Genomic DNA, 22,731 nt, shown 5'->3' with positions numbered 1-22,731 from the left:
TCTGCAGAGTCCCTTTGGCTATGGAAGGTGGAATATTCACAGGTTGTGAGCATTAGGACAGGGTCATCTTTCCTCCCACACATGCTCTGTAAATAACTTTCCTTTGGACTCTACCATCATTTTAGACAGGCAACCCAATTCCGTTTCCAGATTGTTCTTGGTCATTTTCTAGTTTAGGAGGCTGGGAGGCTGTCAAGGAGAGGAAATGAAAGAAATCCAACTGGGTCCTGGATTTGAGGGGAAGATTCAAGAACAGTGATTCTCAAGGAAGGGCCGACCTAAATCATCTGAGATGCTTTTGCCTTGCAAACACCCCGGATTCCAACGTGCCCTCCCTTGAGAGACACATCTCTTCTGCCCTGCCTTGAATATCTTGTCCATGCGAACACTGTGTGTTTCTCATGTGTACGGAATGGATCCCTGAGTGAAGCAGAGGGATGGAAGGGAATTTTGCCAGAAGAGGTTGGACATTGTGTTGGGAAGGAGATGAGAGCAGAGGTTGGGGAAGAACCTCAAGTCACGCTGACAATGGTGTGTGTTTCCCCATCACAGGATGGAGGGCAGGGAATGTTTAGATGGTGAGATGAGTGGGTTTACCTGGATCATGTGGTTTTTGAGTCACTGAAAGTGGGACTTCGTGGGAGACCCTGAAACATGCGAGGAGAGAGGTTGCTAGAGAAAGAGGAACAGGGACTTCTCCATCTCCGTGCCTCTGTGCAGGCCCTCCTCGGTGGGGAGTGCTCCGTGCATGACAGCTGCGTAGGCTGTTGAATTCTAAAGCTACTGAGACTAAGTCTGGGAAAGGGATGGGTGAGGCTGGGGCAGGGAGGACAAGCCCTCAGACTTGCTTTGATCTTTTTCGACAGCTGGGCTCATGGAGTTGAACTGGTCAACTTCAGCTCCCATCCTATTTAGTTAAGACATTTTTATTTTTACTGGGAGTTTCTGAAGCGGGTGCGATTTCACTGGGAGAATTTGGCCCAGAGCAAGTGACTGTATGTGGATGATGGAAGGCAATTCATGGATTTGGTCTTTATCGTTGCTGTTGTAATACCTGGTTCTGTCACTCTGAATGTTATTTTGGAGATGGGTGATGCAGATGATGTTTTTAAAGCAAGGCATAATTAAGTAATTTTTAGAAACCCATTCACCATTTCCCACGTTGGTGATGACTGTCATGTAGTTATGATGGTGGTGGGTGTACTCTAGCCAAAAGATGTCACGGCATCCATAAGAGTAAACAAGCCATGGATGAGTGTTTCATTTGGCCTGTGCTGGAGAATTTTTTATCAAATTGGCCTTGCTGAGATTTAAGACCGGCCTCATTTTTTCTCTTCTCCTTCATGTTTCTCCCCTCATCAAGTTAGTTGTGGCCTTGCTTGGTCAGTTCCCTGGATCTGCCACTTACTGCCTATGTGACCTTGAGATTCAAATTCTTTTTTTTTCCCCAGCTTATGAGGGTACAAAAGTTCAGGTTATATATATTGCCCATGTCCTGCCCATCCCCCCGGGTCAGAGCTTCAAGCATCTACAGATAACAATAGAAAAACAACCTCTGTCTCTTGGAGTTGTTGTGATGATAAAATGAGATATCAAATGTAAAGCTTAGTCCCTGGAAAATAGTAGATGATCAATAAATTTTCAAGATAAGAAATAGGTACAAATGGAAGGGAGACAGATTTCAGCTCAACATAAGGAAGGACTTTGTAATAATTAGAGCTTTGTTATGATGCAGTGGAGCTCATGAAATAGCAGTTTGTCTTAGAAGTAATCAATTAGAACAGGATTTTTCCATGTTAGTATTGACATTTAAGGCCAGATAATTCTTTGTTGTCAGGGCTGTGCTCTGCATTGCAGGATGTTTACTGACACCCTTGGCCTCTACTCACTAGATGCCAGTAGCAACCTCTCCCTACCCTGCTCCCGGTGTGACAACTAAAAACGTCTCCAGACGTTGCCAGATGTTCTGTGGGGGCAAAATCATCCCTGGTTGAGAACCACTGAATTACAGGCTAGATGACAGCATTCTACCAAAGTCGGCTCTATCCTACTCCAAACTGAGTTCTTACAACAGTACCAGGAATTCTGGGGGTAGCTTTTTGGTTTGGGATAACACTTACCACTGGAGATTAAAGGCCTAACTCCCATGAAATTGTAGGTTCTGTTTGAGCCATAGAGAGCAACTGAGGTCCAGCTTGGAAGGCCTTCTGTGGTTGGTTTAATGGTTTCTTGCTCATTGTGGTTTTTCTAGGTCATGTTAGCAGCTTCCTATTGGTCTCTCCTGGCCCCAGCGGTTGAGATGGCCACGTCCTCCGGGGGCTTTGGTGCCTTTGCCTTCTTCCCAGTGGCTGTTGGCTTCACCCTCGGAGCTGCTTTCGTCTACCTGGCTGACCTCCTGATGCCGCACTTGGTGAGTACCACTCTGCTTTGGGCTGTTGTGTTGGGATATGTCCAGCTCTGTGCCATAGACTCACTTCTGTTCAAACTTGATATACCCGTTAATATCTCTAAGTAGTCAATGGTATCTAAACAGATCACAAGGCATTAGAGGAATCGAATGGTGATTTCTTCCTTGAAGAAAATAACCTCTTGGGGATATGACTCATCACCCCCTTATTTACATTTTGGTAAGTTCAGATTGCAAATGTCAGATTTCATTAAAAATACAGAGTGCAGGTAATGCGCTGTGGTGACGCTGTGTGTAAGAGAGGACCTAGACACTCGGAGAAGCGAGTGAGCATGACCGTGGTCTTGTCTCTTACTGAGCTTTCGACGTCATCAGGGAGATGACAGCCCACCCAGCTGTAGCATCAGGCCTTGGCCAGGCATGGTGTCGGTGAGGGCTGGCAGGCAGGTGAGTCTGGGCAGCAGGCGTCGGGGTTCAAGTTCATGTCCGCTGTTCACTGGTTGTGTCCCTGAGCTCGTTTTCCTTCTGATAATTTGAGGATAACTCCCCCGAGGGACTGTTAAGTAAAAATTTAAAAATCTAAAAAAGCACCAGAATTTTAGGGGTCAACCAGAGATTTCAGGGTTTTTAGCTGACACAGGGCCGGTGAGTTGGGTGTGGGAATGAGCAGGGACTTGCTGTATGGCTGTGATCGCTGAGCAGAGAGCGCCAAGGCCAGGCCACGCGATGGGAACCACAAGCCGTTGGCTAAAGCCTGTTGTCCACATGCACTGTGTTCAGTAGAGGAAGGGGGTCCGTGCCAGTAACAACGTGGGGCAGACACAGCGGCCTTGCCAGACACCATGCCCCAGCAAGTCCTAGAGGTGGGCAGAAGCACCCCCAAGCTGGAGCTTGAATTCCATGCTCACCCAGAAAGGGAAGTGTGCAGGAAAAACTATTAATAGATGGGGAGAGGGGGTCAAAGTCCATTTCTTCTGTTGGCTCCTGGTGAGTTAGGATGAAGTCAGGCTCACTGTAGTTAACACACATGTACCCCGGGAGGTGGGTTGAAGTTCTCCCTGCCTTTCTGCCTTCTGTCTCGCCTTAAATTTCCCAGCTGGAGAAAGGGAAGGAAGAATTCCTAGGAACTTGGCCTCTGAGCCCTGGGGCTAGTGAGAAACTGATTCCCTGTGTTGCAGAAGGACTATCCTCAGACCAGATAACTGGATGTGATGTTGGATGGACAGTTGTGATATCGTTGTAAAGGAAAGACTGTTACTTTTTGTCATCAAAAGACTGAACGGCAGTATCTGTTTCTGACCCTGAGCATCTGGCTTCCTTGCTGTTGAATACACCTGTGCAACAGCAGCTTCGGAGGCCCTCGATGGGGGCTGCCATATTCTGTTCTCCTGTCCTCCGGTTACGTGTGAACTTGCTGTCGGAGTGTATTTTGCTCGCCTTGATGGGAAGATTTGGTAGCCAGCGGCCTTAACTCCTGAGCAGTAGGCAGAGGTCTGGCTGGGCGGCTCTGCCCAGTCCCTGCCAGGGCCCATTCTGTCCTTCCCACCTGGGCCCAGCTGGGCTTCTAAGACAGTCCCTTGTGGAGGGCTCTGTGCCATCATGTGGGTCATTACTACTGGTGCTGGGGGCAGGGTGGTGTCGGGTGTATTTGATCAGCTGTCTGAGTGCAGGGGCTTTCTCTGGGCAGTGTAAATAGTCACTGGCCAGTTTGTACTATGCAGCTCATGTTCTAATCATGTGCTTTGACTATGGAAAAGGTCCCAGAGGAAAGCTCTGGATATTCTCCACAGAAAATCAGCAATGGTTTGGGAGTGGGGAGTGGGTGGGTGAATGTCTGGGGAGGGGGACGGAAGGTGTCAGAAAGGGGCAGAATCACCAGTAATGCCCAGAACCTCATTAGCCGGCAGAAAGATCAGCCTGACAGTAAACGTTTGCTTCTAGGGCATTTTGAAAGAAATTAATTCTTGCTATTGATGTGAGAAGGGGAATTTGTCTTAGAAGGTCTTATTAATGAGAATTATTTATAATCACTACAGTCATTGCATACAAATGTTGAAAGAATTGTGCTTGGAAACGGTCTGTGGATCTTCACTCCAAGGCTGGCTAAAGGTTTCCTTTGGTTTCACTATTCGTTTACTTCCCAAACCCAAAAAGGGGGTGGCAGCTCAGACCCATGCAAGATGCTCTGTGGAGTCTGAGTTAACGGGTTTTGATCCTGAGCCCTCACAGTTATCCAGCTTGGACTGAGCACCCATGGGGAGTATAGTCTTCTAGTGGGGGGTGGTTTGAAGTTGTTTTCAGGGTGCTTGCTGCTCTTGGAATTGACAAACCAGTGGCTTTTGAGGCTGTGGGTAAATTCGGTTCCAGATTTTTATAGTTCCCAGGTCATTCCACTTTCTGGCAAAGCCCCACTGTTCAGCAGGAGGCCCAGGAGTAGGAAGAAGTAGGTGGAGCAAAAGGCTTTGGCCGCAGTTCTGACCGAGGGGCTCTGACCCTTGGGAACAGGCCCCAGGATGTACGGCAGGAAACTCCAGCATCTCCTCTCTGTCCCCTGGGGACTTCTCTGCTGGGAGTTCGTTAGGGCAAAAGGAAGTGCGTCAGCCTCTGTTATTTCACCTGGAAGTCCAGGGCGGCAGAAATGTGGTTTGAGGGATTCTGCAGCAATGCCCACGACCATTCAGGCGCAGGTCCCAATGCCCGGGAACATCAGAGCCACCGACCCTGGTTATTCAAGACATGAAGGACAGCAAAACTCCTGGGTTAGTGGGAAGGAAACGGTTAACAACCGACTATGTTCTTGAACTCCATTTCTGTTCGTTCAGCCTTTGAGATTTATTTGTCTCCCTGTTGGAGCCAAAGAAAAATATTGTTCATGGAAAGGGCTTTACTCATAACAGCCTGTCGGGTTGAAACCACTGTGGCTTCGTTAACTTCAGATGCATCAAGTTCCTCCCCGAACTGGGAATTTATTTTCTGTATTTATCTGGGAACAGAGGAGAGAAGGCTTGTGCAGTAACTGTTAATGGCAAATGTAACTGACAGGGATTCACAGAGGCTTTGCCAGGTGGTATCTTAATGAAAGGGGAGAGAGGATCAAGGGGTTAGGAAAGAAAGGTTCGCTCTGCTAGGCCTGGGAAGAGCCTGGGGAAGGGGTGGGATAATGGGAAATGCTCTTAGGGCCAGCCCGAGCCAACACCCCCCTTAGGATGGCCCTAGGGGGAAACAGGAAGGCCCTTGAACAGCTGTTTGGAGACACTGACATTGTACGATCTTTGCGGTTGTGTTTCTGTATGGAGTTAACAGGTGCGGTAGGTAGGACGCCTTTACCTTCAGTTTAAAGCAGTGATTTTTCTGGGGCAGGGTAGGGTGGGCGAGGAGGGTCCTGTGTGTGCCCCAAGGTCCTTTGTCTGTCTTATTGGTCAGAATAGTACCACATTAATACAAAAGTCTCGTTATGAAAAATTTTTGTAATAATTTTATGTGAAAATCCTTCCCTGTTCTCTTCTCCCCAGACCGACCAGTGAAGCATTGTCATGGGACTTGGGACTAGGCAGTGTCCACACGATGCAGTTTAGTGGGTATCATTCTAGTCTTCTCTCTTGTTTTTTTTTTTTTTAAGAAAACCAATTATGCCATGTGTTTTAAATATTGAAGTATAAACCCTTTCCCCTATTTGCTTGTGTTGTTTGAGCGGACTTCGCATCATCTTTATGGCAGTAGCAGCTCTGACTCCATGTGGGTCTTCCTTCTCTTGTGTATGTGCGTGTGCAGTTTTACCCGGTTGGATTCGATTTGCATTCTCTTTTGTGTTATTTTTAAATTTAAAATGATTTTATGATCATTTTAATACCCATATAGCATCTTACCATCTTAGCATAGTTTGCTCAAAGATCTCCCCATCTATGAGCAGTTAGCTTGCTCTGTGCTTTAACGTATGCTTATATGTGCCTCTGGAAATGTAATTTTGTTTTGTTTTCTGAAAAGCAAATGGCAACATATTGACTGTGTTGTCGCTACTTGCCTTTCTCGGCTTGTTTTGCATCTTGGCAGTCTTTTCCCGGGTAGATCTGTGGTACCCATTCGTCCTCCCTCCCCCCTTGGTGTTTGACGTCCTGAGGAGGCTGCCCGCGTAGGTACAGGTGCCTGGGACTCTGAGGCTCTCGTGTCTGAGAGGACATGGCCGGTAGTCCTGCCTGGACAGGCTCCTGGGGGGAGGAGGGGTTAGCAAGTAGGTACCACCTTCTTCTCAGCTCCTCCTTAATTTTTTTTTTCTTAATAGAGACAGGGTCTTGTCCTGCTTAGCCCAGGCTGGAGTGCAGTGGTACGATCATAGCTCACTATAGCCTTGAAATCCTGGGCTCAAGCAACCCTCCTGCCTCAGCCCCCCAAGTAGCTGGGACTACAGGCGTGCACCACCGTACCTGGCTACTTTTTTCTATTTTTTTTTTTTTTTTAGAGACAGGGTCTTGCTATGTTTCCCAGGCTGGTCTCGAACTCCTGTTCTCAAGCAATCTTTCCACCTTGGCCTCCCAAAGTGCTGGGATTATAGACGTTGAGCCACTGTGCCCGGCCTCCTTAATTTATCTGAGTCCACAACCATGTTCAGTTTCTGTTCTCATTGTGACGGCAAAGAAAGATGCCCTGGTGAACATTCAAACGAACAATATATGCACGTGCTTTTCATATGCACCCAGCTTTCGCTGGTGTCAGTATTTGGCCAGAGCTGCCATGAGAGAGCACATGTGACAACTGTCTGTAAGTGGCAGGTGATTCCCCATCCCCCACAGAGGGGTGTTCGTGTTTCTCTCCTTCATAGATTCTCTCCATCTTTAACTTTCTGATTCTAGTTCAGGAAAGAACATCTTAGGGAACAGAAGAGAAGAAATCGCAAAAAGAGTATCTTACAGAAAACGCAAAGGAGAAACTGCGGCAGCCCCCGCTTGAGAGTCCCTGGATAAGCCTGATATTGTCAGATGAGCCCGACTAGTTTTACAGTGACAGGGAAAATGGGTCCCCGGCCTCAGTTTTAGCACTGTGCACTTCCTTGTGCTTGGTTGAGGCTCGAGATAGGCAATTCTGCTTCCCGGTGTGAGGTGCTCCTGGGGCCGTTCTGGTGTTGAAATGTCGGCTGGGCAGAAGAGAGTGGCTGCAGCAACAGTGGGCTCTTACAACGTGGGGACGTGATTGCGCCATCTGAAGAGGCTGGTGTGTAGGGGTGGACTGGGCAGCTCCAAGCCGAAGCAGGTTACGGTTTTGCAACTTCTTGCAATGTTTACTTCATTCTCTCTGTGTCTGTATGTCTCGTTGGGGCTGCGGTAACAAAATCCCACAGATTGGGCAGTTTAAGTAACAGAAATGTATTTCCTCACAGTTCTGGAGGCTGGAAGGCCAGGATCGAGGTGGTGTTTTCTTCGGGGGCCTCTCTTCTTGTCTTGCAAACAGCTGCCTTCTCTCTCTGTCCTCACACTGTCTTGCTTCTGGGCATGTGTCCCTGGTATCTCCATGCGTCCCTATTTCCTCTTAGGAGGACACCAGTCAGATTGGACCAGGGCACCCAAACGGTACCATTTTAGTTTAACCACCTCTTCAAAGGCCGTATATCCAAGTACGGTCACATTCTGAGGTGGCGGGAGGAGGGTTAGAGCTTCAACCTATGGATTTTGGGGGACACAGTTCAGTCCATGACAACAACATCTTAGTTTTTTTGATACTTATTACACTAAGCTTGAGAGATGGCTGGGTGGAGAGAGCTCATGCTGTGGCTGTCACTTCGGCACTGGGCGTTCGGAACAAGAGGCGATTCCCCTGACACCTGAGCAGTGGGCTGACTGGCGTGCCCTGACAGGGCAGGGCATGCAGAGGAATATGCAATGCTAGTTAATACTTGGGTCTCTAAGGCAGGAAACTCGTGAGCTTGCAGTAATGGAAGCGATGGCTGATGAGTCTGGGCTGGGGAGCATTGAGAAAGTTTATTGTTGGGAAGGATTCGTTGGCAAGAGAGTTGTGAATATTTGGTGAAACAGGATATTTTATTGCATGGGGGAGGGGAGGGTTCTTGACACATCGAAGCCACAGGCCCTTCACAGCGTGATGTTTGGAGAGACCTGGCGTTCATGCCCTCCTGGGTACCAAGCACCTAGTCCCAGGTGCAAGTGGAAGCCATGTGCCTTTGGGGGAATTCCACAGCCTCCCGTGACTTTTAGGAAGATGCTCAGCTGTTTTGGGTCCTGTTGGCATGCAGAGGGGTCAAAGGAGGGGGTGGAGGCCATTCCCTGGTGTGGTGTGCTGGTTGATTCTTAGGGAAAACAGTGGGTTTGACGGTTCTGTGGATGCCTGCAAGTGCACATTTAGGCGATGGGAATGCATGCCACGGACTCCTTCTCCTCTCCATATGCTGTTTTTGTTTTCTAGGGCAGCCAGTGAACACTGCTCTGTGCATGTGTGTGCCTGCTTGCATTAGCTGTGCACACAGTCCTTGCTCATAGAGGCTGCAGGAAAAAATATCTGTAGCTTTGCAGTCAGTGGCCCAGAGCATTTTGAGAGTGCCTGCTCTCTGGCTTTGACCAGGGCTCAGAAACCCACCTGTGTGGGTGATGTTGATGTTTATTTCCAGAGGCCCTCAGTGGGTCTGGCATGAACGCACATGCACGCACACACACACACATTCTCTCTCTCTCTCTCTCTCTCTCTCTCTGCAGCACAGGCTGCCATGCTGAGGGGAACTCCTCAAACACTGAATGGTTCTTGTTGCTGTGATAAGAGTGATAGGTATTCTTAAATGCAAACAGGCATGGTTGGAACTCTCTAGGGCTTAGATTTCCTTCTTCATGCTTGGAACACCTTTTCGTATGTTAGCCATAAACTTGGGACTAGGCGGTGTCCACATGATGCAGAGGGGAGTCTGGGGACAGGTTTACAGAAGCTGCCTCTGTCAGAAGCTGGCTTTCAGCCTGGGATCAGTACATCCCTAAGGGCAGCTGGGATCTGGCCAGTGAATGGTTCCGGGCATGACACACGCAGCAATACTTTTGGGTTGAGGGATTGCGGCACACTTCAGACTAGCCTGATGGCCAGTGTTCCTAGAGAACAGTTTAGGCTTTCAGTGCCAGCAACAGTGTGAGCTGAAGCAGAAGTTCTCCCAGGTTCTTTTCAGATTTCACTTGATCTGCTTTAGAAATACTGCTCGCTGTAAAAGTCCAGGCAGATGCCCCCTAAGTGGGTTCCTGCTGTGCTAGTCGGCTTGGGCTGCCATAACAAAAATACCACGGTCTGGGTGGCTTAGAGAACAGAAAATATCAAGGTGTTAGCCAGTTTGGTTCCTGGTGAGGGTTCTCTTCCTGGCTTGTAGATGGCCACCTTCTCATTGTGTCCTCACATGGTGAAGACAAAGAGAGGGGGAGAGGGTGAGCTCTCTGGTGTCTCTTCTTATAAGGATACTAATCCTATCATGAGGGTCCCACCCTCATGACCTCATGTAACCCTAATTACCTCTGAAAGGTTCCCATCACACTGGGGGTTAGTGCTTCAACATATGAAATTTGGAGGGGGGCAACACAAATATTCATACACCTGCTATAAATAATTTGAGGACATTCTCTTCCACCATCTTCAGGACATAAAGGGCTCTGGATATGGTGAAAATTTCCCAAGCACAACTCTGGATGGACACCTCTCTAGGTAGCAAGAAAAGGAGTGTGTTTCCTCACTTTTGTTCTCAATAAAATTGAACTGCTGATGATATTCTTCGTCCTGAAGTCTGCTTTGTTCTGATGTTAATATAGCCAACTTCCTTTTGTTAGTGCTGGCATGGTACATTTTTTTTCCATTTCCATACTCTTAACATATCTGAGTCATAATATTTCATAAACAACACAGAATTGGGATTTACTGATGATCTCAGTCTCTTAATGTTTAGTCAGTTTACATTTAGTGTAATTATTTATGTGATTGGTTACATGCCTACCATCTTACAATTTATTTTCTACTTACCCATTTGGGTTTTGTTGTTGTTCTTGCTGTACCTCCTTGTATGCCTTCTTTTGGGATAATCAAATAGTTTTTAGTGTTCCATTTTATTTTCTCTACTGGACTTAAAAATATATCAGTGTTATTATGCTTTCAGTGGTTGCTATAGGGATTTACAATATCCTTAACTTATTGTAGTCTACCTTGAATTAACATTGTACCACTTCATTTGTAACATAAGAGCCATATACTAATAGGAGTATACTTCCATTTAACCCTCTTTGGTTCATTGTACCATTTTGGTCATATATTTCATTTTATCATATGTCATAAAATCTTTAAAACAGTGCTATTATTTTTGCTTTAAACAGTCAATTGTCTTTAAAAGAAATTTTAAAATGAGAAAAAGTCCTGATATTTACAATTTTTAGTGCTTTTCAGTGGCAGTCCTCAGTAGACTCAAATTTTCATCTGATGTCATTTTTTTTTTCTCACCTGGAGAACTTCTTTTAACATTTATTATAGCTTCGGTCTGCTGGTGACACATTCTCTTATCTTTTATTTATCTGAATATATCTTTATTTTGTCTTCATTATTTGAAGGATATTTTCACTGGATATGGAATTGTAGGCTAACAGTTTTTGCTTTTAGGCATTTAAAGATGGCATTCCAAGGACTTCTGGCTTATGTTGTTTCTGATGAGAAGTTTGCATTGTTGTGCTGTATGTAATGTTGACTTTTTCCCTGGTTGCTCTTAAGACTTTAATTTTCAGCATTTTTTACTATGATGTGCCTTTGTGTAGTTTTCTCTGTTTATCTTCCTTGACTGTTTTTTCTCCCACTTATGGATCACATTTGCCTGTTTCTTTTTCTTGTCTACTGATTTTTTATTGTATGCTGGACGTGGTGTTTTTTGTGTTGAGAATATGAATTTTGTTATCTTAAAGAGTTTGAGCATTATTATGGCAGGTAGGTAGCATGCTAGCGGTGCAGCTTTGAGGCTCTCCAGGGTTGGTCCTTGGCTTTGTTGGGATGGCTAGCCTTTACCCTAAGGCTCCAGTAGCCCTGTTCTTGTGAATAATCGTGCTTCTGTAGATTGATATTTTTAAATAAAATTTAGAAAAAATATTAGCCCAAATATAAGAAAAATTGTTTTCTACCTCATTCTCCCCCTTCTCTCTTTCTGGAACTCCAATTATGCATGCACTTTAGACTGGTTAATAATGTTCCTTAGGTCATTGAGACTTTACTTGAATTTTTAATCTTTTTCTTTCTGTGCTTTTATTTGAATATATTTATTGATTGGTCTTCAGGTTCACCGATAGGTTTGTTTGTAGTATCTAGTCTGTTATTAAGCCCATCCAAGGATTTTCTCTTTTTAGATAATAAATTTTTCAGTTCTAAAATTTCCATTTGGTTTCTTTTTATTTTTCAAAATAGTTTCATTTTTCTGCTGAGATCTTGTTATCTGCCCACTCATTGTGTTCCTATTTTCCTTTAAATGTTTGAACATATTTATGATAGCTGTTGTAAATTCCTTGTCTGCTAGTTCCATGACGTCTATGATCTCTGTGTCTACTCCTATAGACTTTCTATTTTTTAAATCCTCGTCATGGATCACGTTTTGGGGCTTCCTTCCATGTTTAGTTATTCTTGATTGTATGTTGGGCATTGTCAGTGTTGTATTATTGAGAGAATGTTTGTCATTTTCAAGAGTTCTGGATTTTATTCTGATAGTTAATTTATTGGTGACTCCACTTGATCCTGTAAAGGCTTGGTTTTAGGCTTTGTAGATGGGTATAGAGTAGTTTTTACTCTAGGACTAGAATAGCTCTACCCTTAAGGAGGATTTATAGGGTCTGAACTGAATGACCAGGGTATACAGTAAGATCTCTCTACTGAACAGTTGCAGCTCCAACATTTTCCAGTACCATATGACACTTCTGGAATCTCCATTCAGGTTGTAATCTCCTAGAAATGATTCTCTTCTAGGCCTCATTGCATTTCACTTTGCAGATGCATAGTTTAGTATTTAGCCAGCAAGTCAGGGATACCCTTTTGCCGATTTCTGAGATTCCTTCTTTGTGCAGCTTCCTTCTCTGTGGTATCCTGCCCTGCAAGTTCCAGTCTTTTTCTGTATATTGCTCCATTTCTTTACGTTACAGTTTGGAAAGTGTCCCCACAAAGTATATTTGGGTGCATGTGGAGCACCCTGGTATGTTTTCCTTCTAGCAAGGAACACAGCCCTACACAGTCTATTTGTCCAAGCCCTGAAAATAGTTGCTTTATATATTTTACCCAGTTTTATAGTAGTTCACTTATTATTCCAGCAAGACTAAAACAAGAAGTCACGTGGAATTGATGTGAAACATTTGCTGCAGATTCTTTGCAGGTGATCTTGCCCTCAACTTTTTTCCCTCTTTTCTCTCTCTCCTGCAATCTGTTTTGTGTTTTAAATGACGATTGTTTAACTGGTAAGGTCATTTTCAGAAGAAGCTACATGTGTTTTTGAGCAAAAGTTTCTGTTTTTCTCCTTGCAGTATTGATATCTGCTTTTGGAATTTTTGCTGCTTTCTGACCATAGACATTTCTTTTAATTAGCAGGCACTCAAGTGGGGAGCTGGCATCTCTTGATTCTTACAGTTAATGGAGTGTTGCCTCAGATGGTAGGAATCAGGATAATTGGATGACAACCCTACACACAGAGCCAGGATGCTGGATGGTTCAGAGAACCAGCTGAAGGCTGACACTCCTGGGAGGGGGACTGGATGTAGCTTTGGTTCATTGGTTCTGAAGTATTGCCACAGCTGCCTTGACTCTTCGCAACTTCAGGGAGACTGCTTACTTTAGGGAGATTTTAGAAAATCACATCTTTGCAACAATTCAATTAAGTGCTTCTTGAGAGATGTATTCTGAAGCTTTTGTGTGCATTGGAGTGCTTTTTAAAATGTAGCTTTCTGAAGCTCCACCACCCTCAGAGTCTCATTTGGGAGAACTGGAGTGGAACCCAGGAAACCTATTTTTATCAAATGTCTAGGAAGTTCTGATGTAGGTAATCCATAGACCTCACTTTGGAAAATGCTATACAGTGGCTTTTTACAACAGCTTTTATATTAACAGCTAGAGGCATTATTGTATCTAGTGCTGCATTCTTCCTTCAGGAAAGCCTATAGGTAGAATAGTGATTATTAACCCATGATGCAGATAGTAAAACTGAGACTCAGAGAAGGCATGTCCCTCCCAGGGGCTTGTGGTAGAGGTTGGACAAGGCCTAGTTGTCCAAGGTGGCTGTAGTCTTCTCTTTGAACTCTGACCTTAGTTGATGATGTCATGTTCTAAGATAGGAAAGTGCTGCCTTTTCTCACTCTTCTTAGGTCTCTGTAACCTTCCTGATGTGGAAGTGCTGCTCCATGTAGCATTTTGTTAAGGGCAGGTCATGGGAGAGAATAGGATGTCATGCATTTACTGTATACTAAAACACTTTATAAACTACATATGCCCATGTGAGGTGTTATTCCTTGAGCTTGGGATCAGAGAGAAGTTGAGGAGTTTCGCATAGATCGTGACATCATCCAGTAGTGTTTTTGTAGGTTAATGGGGCACCAGATAATAGAATAATTTGGGAGAGTGAGAAACAAAAGGCCCAGGGGACTAATTAGAAGATAAATGCAGTGTTCCACCCAGAGGCAGTGAGGGCCTGAGATTATGAGAGTAGAAACAAAGGCACATTTGAGAGACATTGAGGAGGAGGCGGCATGCCAGGGACCAGATGATTGGGTATATGGAGGAGATAAAACAATGGTACAGGCAATTCCAAGGTTTCAAACTTCATTGGCTTTGAGGCTATGCCAGAACAGGATGAAAGCTTAGCATTTGGAAGGGGGCGGGGAATGGATTTGGAGGGGAATACAGTGAATTTGAGAAACATGAATTCAGCAAGTGCTGCTTGCTAGATGGCACATGCGTTGTTTGTGTCGACGACAAGGTATGTGCGTTGAGACACCTCTCGGTGATTGGGAATGTGAGCCGGTGGCTTTGAGACAGGAGGAGGCTGGAGTTGTGTCTGTAGACTGGGGAGAGCCCTGAGAGGAAGGGGGGTTGACACACGAATATGTGAGACAGGAAATGGGTGCAGCTGGCCAAGGGCTGGTGTCCAGTCCAGAGGGTCAGGCGAAGCAGGGAATGAAGAGAACGAGGGCCTCCCAAGCTGGCTGGAGCCTCTGGGCCTGGCCCTGAGGCTGCTTGTATCTGCCCACCCACATGGCTGCCAGGGCATCTGGTTTTTGACAGTTACTCAGCTGACTTATGGCAGGACAGATCTGGTGGGCTCCCTGTGCTGGGAGAGGGAGAGAGGACTGAATGTTCCCGGCATCACGTTTCTCCTCAGATAGGGCCAGGTTGAGGTTAACTTGTCATCTCATGATAGGCTGAAAGGACGCTGGGTGAGGTGGCTCATGCCTGTAATCCCAGCACTTTGGGAGGCCGAGGAGGGAGGATCTCTTGAGGCCATGAATTTGAGACCAGCCTGGGCAACATAGCAAGACCCCATCTCTACAGAAAATAAGAAAAATTAGCTGGGTGTGGTGGCACCTGTAGTCCTACCTAGTGCGGAGGCTGAGGTGGGAGGATTGCTGGAGCCCAGGAGTTGGAGGCTGCAGTGAGCTGTGATCACACCACTGCACTCTTGCCTGGGCTGAACAGTACGAGACCCTGTCTCTTAAAAACAAAACAAAACAAAACAAAAAGAAAACCTGAAGGGGGTTCAGGAGGGGGTGGCCTGAGAATCTGTCTGTAGGCTGAGGCTCCTGGAGGCATGAGGGTGATTTAGATGCATTCTGTGGAGGGGTGGACTCTGTAGAGAAGGGATCCAGGCTGGTGTGGGCAAAGTAAGCAAACCGAAAAGTAGGCAGGCCTGAGGTGCACGCACGTATGACTGACTTACGATTTCCGAGGAACAGCAAGGGCGCTGCTAAGAGGATATGCCTTGCGGTGTGGGTGTGGCCATCCTAGGTCCGATCCCTGGCGCTCTCTGCATCTCAGGCTCACGATTTATGAGTCACGATGACAATACCTGCTCTTCCCATTTCCCGTGCCCTGCTGTCGCCTTTCATTATCCTCTAATCAGCTGCCAGCCCTGTTGATGTGATCCTTTACGAGGGTTGGCAAACGACAGCCTGAGGGCCAAATCGGCTGCACCGGTTCACTTACGAATCGTCCAGCTGTTTTCCACAGCTGCTTTTGCACCGCAGCAGCAGAATTGAGTAGTTGTGATAGAGACTAAAGTGGAAAATACCGTCTGGCTCTTTACAGAAGCAGTTTGCCGACCTCTGATTTAAACAGTTCTCCAGTTCCTCCTTTCTCGTCGTGCCCCTTCTCCTCTCTCCATTTGGGGAACCATTGTCTCCCTGCTACAGATCACTTTGCACCAGCCCAGAGCGCCCACAGCTCGCGAGTCTGATTGTGCTTCCGGTTTAAACCCTTCAAGGGCCCCTGTAGCCTCCGTTTGCAGTTCCGTTTCCATGGCGTGCTTGGCCAAGGCCTTCCGATCTGGCCCTCACTGCCCTCCACAGCCCGTCCCTCCCTGCTCCTCAGTCCTGCTCATCTCTCGCGGAAGCTTGGGGTTTCTTTCCTCCCTCCCCCAGTTCCTTCTGCGTGGAGCACTGTCTCTGCTCCTCCCTACCCTTCGGGATGGGGCATGTGCCTTCTTTTCCCCAAGGCTTCCCAGACCTGCCCCATGTTTTGGTTCTACCACATTCTTTCCCCGCCCTGGCCCTTCCCTTCCCTGGGCTGTCATCACCCGTGTGGCTGTGGACTGGATCACTTGTGACCTGAAGGTGGTGGGGCCAGGGGCACGGACAGGCCCACCCTGATCTCTGCAGTGTCCCACACACCAGCTCAGAGCCTGGCACACAGTAGGTCTTCAGGAGATACTGACATGTGAATAAATGAATGAATGGGGATGTTGAGAAGCTGAAAGGAGATGACCATTATGAAAATTCCTCCTTGTGGCATATAAACGGAAAGTGCTTTACACAGGTGAGTTGTTTTCTGGAAGCAGATCCATGCTCTTTGCACATGATCACATTTTTGGCACTTACAGACACGAGACGCAGGTAATTAAACATGCAGGAGGAAAAGAAAGAAAAGCTTAATTTGAAATTTGAATGTGTTATATGATTTTTCATGCTTTATTTGCTTTCATAATTGTGTTTGCCCAAGAAGCTAGAGACTCGTACTGCCATTTACAATAAGATTTTTGAGTGATGTTTGGGTAGAAGCATGAGGGGGGGAGCAGGGCAGTTGCCTGTTGCTTTAGAAAAATATTAGCAGCTCGACCTCCCTCTGGAAATTCTGATTCATTCTGTCCAGGGTGAGGCCTGGGCACTTAAAAAAAAAAAAAATCTCCATAAGGACTCTGACATTCAGCCACGGTTAGGGACCTCTCATTGGAGCCTCATTACAACTTGCTTTTGTCCAGGTACTGGAGTTTAGATGATGTCCCATGATTTAAGTCTCTTCCTCTTCCCCTTTAAAGGCAAAGTCTTCCTATTTCACAATAAAAGATTCAGAAGAGAGGGAAAGAAGAATTTTCCTGCAGGCGATGAAGGGATAGTCTCAAGATGAAAAGAGAAGGTTCTGGTTCTGTTGACTGCAAACTTTGGACCACACCAGAATCACCTAACACCACGCAGGTGCTTGGGCCCCACCCACGACTCAGTGACTTAAAAGCTCTGCGGGTGAGGCCCAGGCGTCTGCATTTTAAACCAGATCTCTAGGGGATTTAGATGCTCACTGAAGTGAGAGAATCACAGTCAGTCCAGAAGGGTGAATAGTGGTGCAGCAGGAGCGTGGAAAGCTGTAGTATCCAGGAGAAAACTACCAAAAACTTGGAGTCGGGAGGGCTCCTTTAAAAAAAATTTTTTTTATTGAGGTGAAATTCACATAACATAAAATTAACCATTTTAAACTGAATGCTTCATTGACGTTTAGTACGTGCATAATTTTCTGCAACCAACACTGCTATCCAATTGCCACACGTCCAGTCGGACCTGCCCCAGACCACTGTCAGACCTGTCCTCTGTAGCATGAGCAAACTGAACCCCAACTTCTATTTTAATGATTCCAGGCCCATGTAGCTGGGGCAATATTTAAATTTTCAGATATTTTGGGTAAAGTTCATCTTCCATCACAAGTTTGGAAAAATTGAAATATGCCTTAACATTTCAAATTTCAACAACTTGTACATGTTTGCTTAGGTGTCTGGGCTTGGGAGGCCCCAGCAACATGCTCCACGCTTGGTTTGTGTGGTCACCTGAATAATGGCCCTTCAAGGTATCCAGGTCCTAATCCCTGGAACCTGTGAGTGTTACCTTCTATGGAAGTAGAGTCTTTACAGATATGATTAAGGATCTTGACATGGGAGATGATCCTGGATAATCTCCAGGGAGAGCTCTAAATGCAATCTCAAGAGTTTTATAAGAGCAGGCAGGAGGGGGATGTGAGCAGAAGAGGATGAGGCAGTGTGACCAGAGTGATAAAACAATGAGCCCAAGAGGCAAGGAAGGATTCTTCCCCAGAGCCTCCGGAGGGTGCATGGCCCTGCCAGCACCTTGATTTCACACATGACTTTGTTTGCTTAGACGGGTGTAGCTTGAACTCATTCCCTTGGACTTTGAGTCTGAGACCTTAAATCCTGACTTGGCTGTAAATTTTTCCTCCTCCTTCTTTCTCAGTTTCCATTCTCTCTGGTACAATGCGATACTCATACTAGCTTTTATTAAGGCTGGTATCTGTTGGTTAGGGTCTAGTCCGAGGCAGAGAACCACACCAGTTATTGGAGCAGAGAGAATTTAGCACAAAGCATTGCTGACTAGGAATAAAGTTTTTATCTAGGGTAAAAAGGGAACTCTAAGGTATCACAGAGGTAGCAGCTGCTGAAAGCAGCTATACCACTCCTAGAGTTGAGGAAATAGAGAACGAAGTTGGAAGTATTGGAGGAGCGGCCCTTCAGAGCTGAAACTCAGATGTCCAAGAGGAGGTGCCAGCAGACTGGTTGGTGATGGTGTCTTAGACCCGGGCACCATGAAGATAGTTCTGCAAATATTGGAAAAAGTCCAAATTGGATTCAGCCACCGCTGCTGCCACAGTGGAGAAGCATTTCTGGGGCAGGGCTCACAACGGTAGCAGCAGATAGGAAGAGTCATGTCCCTTTTCTAGCCCTGTGGTTTTCTTCTAACATCCCTGATTGACAGAGCCTAACAAAGAACAAGTGGCAAAGCAAAAATGTACGTTGTGAAGCCTCAGCCCTAGTATGAAAGAGATACAGGGAAGGTACGTTCGGGCTGAGAGTCAGCGAAGGATTTTAAACAACTTTAGTTGGCCTGAGATCGGCGTGATGTCATGTATGAGAATGAATGTGTTCATCAGCCAGGGTTCTGGGTCACAGGCAGCAGATCCTGTCTGTGGCTGATTAAACAGAAGTGGAGCTTATAAAAGGACACCAGGTGTAGCTCCCAGAATGCTGGTGAGGGAGGAGGGAGCTGGAGATGTATGCTCAAGGCTCAGCTTCCAAGAATAACACCCCAAACCAAGTCACTGAACTGTTCTGTTGAGCAGCGCTGGCTGCCTGCGGCCCTGTGCCCACATCCTTGTCAGACACGTGACTTGGGTGCAATTGCTGCCACGTTGGTGTCAGCCAACACCAGAAGGACAGAGAGGGAGGAGAGGGAGGACAGAGAGTTCTCCAGCTGATTTCACCACCTTCGGAGACAGTCTGACTTGGGTGTCTGTAGGCAGAGCCTCTGGTCATGTGGCTGTGCCCTGCCTGTGACCATGCCAGGAAAGAGTGTCGAGCATTTTCAGATCCGGGTGTAGGAAGAGATCTTCATCCTCTACCAAGTCTCACAAAGTGGGCAATGCCCTAGACACAGAAAGGGTTTGGATATAGGATAACATAAAAGAAAACCATCTGCTGCACCGGGTGGTGTTCGCCACAGCAGGAAGGGGGCCCACGACCTCAGTCTCAGAGCAGTCTGCGACCTCAGCACGCTACAAACTGCACAGGATTACTCCTTGGTGTGCACTCGAAACACGTGTGTAAAATTATTTCCAAATATATGGGCTCGATAAGCCCTTGGTAATGAGAACCCTTTGATGCCTTAGGCTTCAAGGTGTCCAGCAGGTTCACTAGTGATTAGCAGCGCTGAGGGGCTCTTGCCCCCCAGACCGCTAAGCCCCGTGAGATTTCTGGGCTGAAAGGGCCCTTTGAGCTCAGTCTGGCTTTTAATTAATTTTCCAGTAGGCTCGCAGAGTAGGAGGGTCAAGTGTTATTGCATTCCCGACACAGACACCGCTGGGAGAAGTGAGTGAGTGAGGGTGGCAGTAAGAGAATGAGGGACGTCAAAAAGTGAACAATGCAGCTTGGATGATCCATAGCTCCGGAAAGAGATATTGGCATTTTTAGAAGAACCTGTGAATTCTCTCTTCTAACAGGATGTGCTGTGAGGTGCTAGGGCTTGAGAAGTTAGCCACCACCCTCCTTTTGGAAGGTAGGGCCATGCTTACGTCATATCAGACCGGTTCCCCTCCCAGGGTCACCGTGGTCTTTGTTGTCCTTGGCGTTCATTGTCCTGCCCAGTGAGACTCTACAACCACTTTTGATATGAGCTGCACTGTCGCCCCAGTAAAGTCAGACAGTTCCTTAAAGAAAGCTGCTTTGGAGTTGCTGCTTTGCGTACTTAATCCCCTCTCTGTGGCTACAGAAAATGGCACCAGCTCCCTCCCACCTTCCAGAATCGGGAATCCCACGTGGTCTGGCTTTCTTTGCACCTTCACTGAGTTGTTTCAGCAGGGACCCCACTCACCCAAGAGTTTTGTTCTCTGGTTTGGTGACTGGATGAGTTTTATACCTTGGAGTGTACCCCAAAGCCGTGGCATGTGTCAAAACCATGTTGTGCTATGAGTCTGCCCTTGAGAGACTTTCTCAGGCGGTTGGGGTCCTCCATTTTAGGCTGTAAGTCATCTTCTCCTTTGCCCATCGCCTCTTACCGCCCTGTTCCCTTTGGGTCTTGTTTTCTGTGATTCATTTAGTGCCAATTTGTGGGGCCAGACATGTTGCTGGTGCCAGGAATCAAAAGCCTTGTAATCATATAAACAAGCAATTACAGAACAGTAATTGCTGTCCACAGTGGTGAGTGAAGGATGGGCGTACTGGGTAACAGGGACTCAGTTTACCTGGGGCGGGGAGGTCATGAAAAGCTTCCTGGAGTTGGTGCATGAGTTTAGACTTTAAGGATTAAATTGGAATTTGCCAGACAGATGGGAAACTTGATGGTCAGAGTCTGGCAGAGTTGTCATTATAAATCAGTGGGAAAAGGATTGATTAGTCAATAAATGTTGACACAATTGAATCGCCTTCAAGATTAGGTTCTTTATATCCTTTGCAAAGATAATCTGAGTCATATATGGGAAAAGGTTAACCTTTATAAAATCTAGGTGGTAGGTACATGGACGTTCATGTTATACTTTTTTAGAGATGTAGAAGAGTATAAAGAAGGAGTCTTAAAAACTGTAGACTAAGTGACATCAAAGTGAAGGAAAAAAAAAGCGTATTTGACAGCGGATGAGTACACTTCATGTTTTCATGTAACAGTTACCAAAATAGCCCTTTCACAAGTTGTAGTAATAGTCCCTGGCCTTGGACAGTCATGTAACTTAACTACCCTAATTTTTTATCTAGGTTGTAAAAAAAAAAAAATCTTAAGATTTTGGTGTGTCTGTGTGTGTTAGTATGTGTGTGTTGGTGGGGCAGTGTGTATTATTAGAAAATGCTGATATGGAAAGGAAATGCCTACCTTGAATATATTTACACCATTATACTTGAACCCCTCATGTTTTTTCTTCCTAGTCATTGTTACATGTCCAAGTTGGATGACTACCAAGGATCAAGTTGCCGAATTTGGCAGTCTTTGTGTTTGTGACTGGTTGGAGGAATTTCTTTGGTACTGCATTGGTTTGCATTTCAGCGTTCTAACTGACTGTAAGACTTAGCAGGATGTAAGGGTAATGCATGTCACCAATTGTTGGTTAAGTTTGCAGCCTAATGCTTGCTTTTGAGATAGAATATTTGTGATGTTATGCCTTTCATGTAATGAGCTAGATCAGCTATTTATAGCATCATCTGCAAATAGTCTGATAATGTGTGCAGATTGATCCATTTTTAGGCTGCGTAATTTAGGATGACTTCTCATTGAAAGAGTAAATTACTTGACTGAAGACAGAAGAAATTACTGAAGAGCCTTTTACAGAGGATTCATTTTATCCTAGGTGACCGTTTATCCCTAAATAATTGTTTTGTAATATCCACATGTGAAGGCCGTCATTGGAAGAGCAGTATCCCAGGGGCTCAGATCCCTGTGGACACACCATGCAGTGGCCTGTTTAATTTTCGAGGTAGGAATTTAGCACTTTCTCTTAACAAATGCAAAATTCTACATCTTGAAACAGTAGAATGAGAAAAAACAGTCTTTACCCAAAGCCGGGTTGGTGAACTCCAGGAGGTGAGGATGCATGACAAAATTGTCATCATAAATTAACATGCTTCCTAAGTACAATGGTAATTTCTTAGAACACTAGCTGCCCTTTAAAAATTCTGTTAGAAGGCAAAAACAAAGAAACAAGACTAGATTATTTAAAGGTAATCTACGTCCTTAAGACAAATCTTAGGATAGTATGAACAAAATGATTTGACATAAACGGCATATTTATACTCTTGCTATTATCAAGTTATGAGGCATGGTAGTTGCTCTAAGCAATATAGGAGAAACTCGTACTGTTATCATGGTAAAATCATTTCATTGCAAATGAAAGGACTAAGCAATTAGCGGAAGGGAGATTCTAGATCAGGAGAACACTGTAAAATGCAGCCGTTATCTGGCTGTGGTGTGGACCTCCAACCTCTTCCATAACATTGAGCGAGGATGGGCGGTTGTTGTTTTCTGTTTTTGTTTTTATTGTGGTAAAAAACATGAACAACATAAGTTACCATCTTAACCATTTTTAAGGGTACAGTTCAGTAGTGTTAAGTATATTCATATTGTTGTGAAATGGACTTCCAGAATTTTTTCCTCTTGCAAATCTGAAACTCTATACCCATTTAAAAACAAAACAAAACAAAAAAAACAACTGTATTTTTCCCTCCTGCCCCCAGCCTCTGGCACCCACCATTCTACTTTCTGTTTCTATGAATTTGACTATTTTAGATACCTCATATAAGTGAAATCATACAACATTTGACTTTTTGTGACTGGCTTACTTCACTGGCATAATGTTTTCAGAGTTCATCCACATGATAGAATATC

At 45.6% G+C, this 22,731-nt stretch overlaps 1 protein-coding gene across 4 annotated transcripts in view; it reads left to right on the top strand.

Moving 5' to 3' along the window:
• The window catches only part of SLC39A11 (solute carrier family 39 member 11), a 356,160-nt gene that overhangs the window by 101,557 nt on the left and 231,872 nt on the right, over nt 1-22,731 (top strand). For all 4 annotated transcript variants that reach the window (XM_045525211.1, XM_045525212.1, XM_045525210.1 and 1 more), the window contains exon 4: nt 2,252-2,410. In XM_045525211.1, coding sequence (XP_045381167.1) covers nt 2,252-2,410 — 159 coding nt within the window. The remainder of the gene's footprint in view (nt 1-2,251; nt 2,411-22,731) is intronic.

The sequence above is a fragment of the Lemur catta genome, chromosome 15 (assembly GCF_020740605.2).
Source record: "Lemur catta isolate mLemCat1 chromosome 15, mLemCat1.pri, whole genome shotgun sequence".
Taxonomy (NCBI): domain Eukaryota; kingdom Metazoa; phylum Chordata; class Mammalia; order Primates; family Lemuridae; genus Lemur; species Lemur catta.
This window is presented reverse-complemented; position numbering and strand designations above follow the sequence as displayed.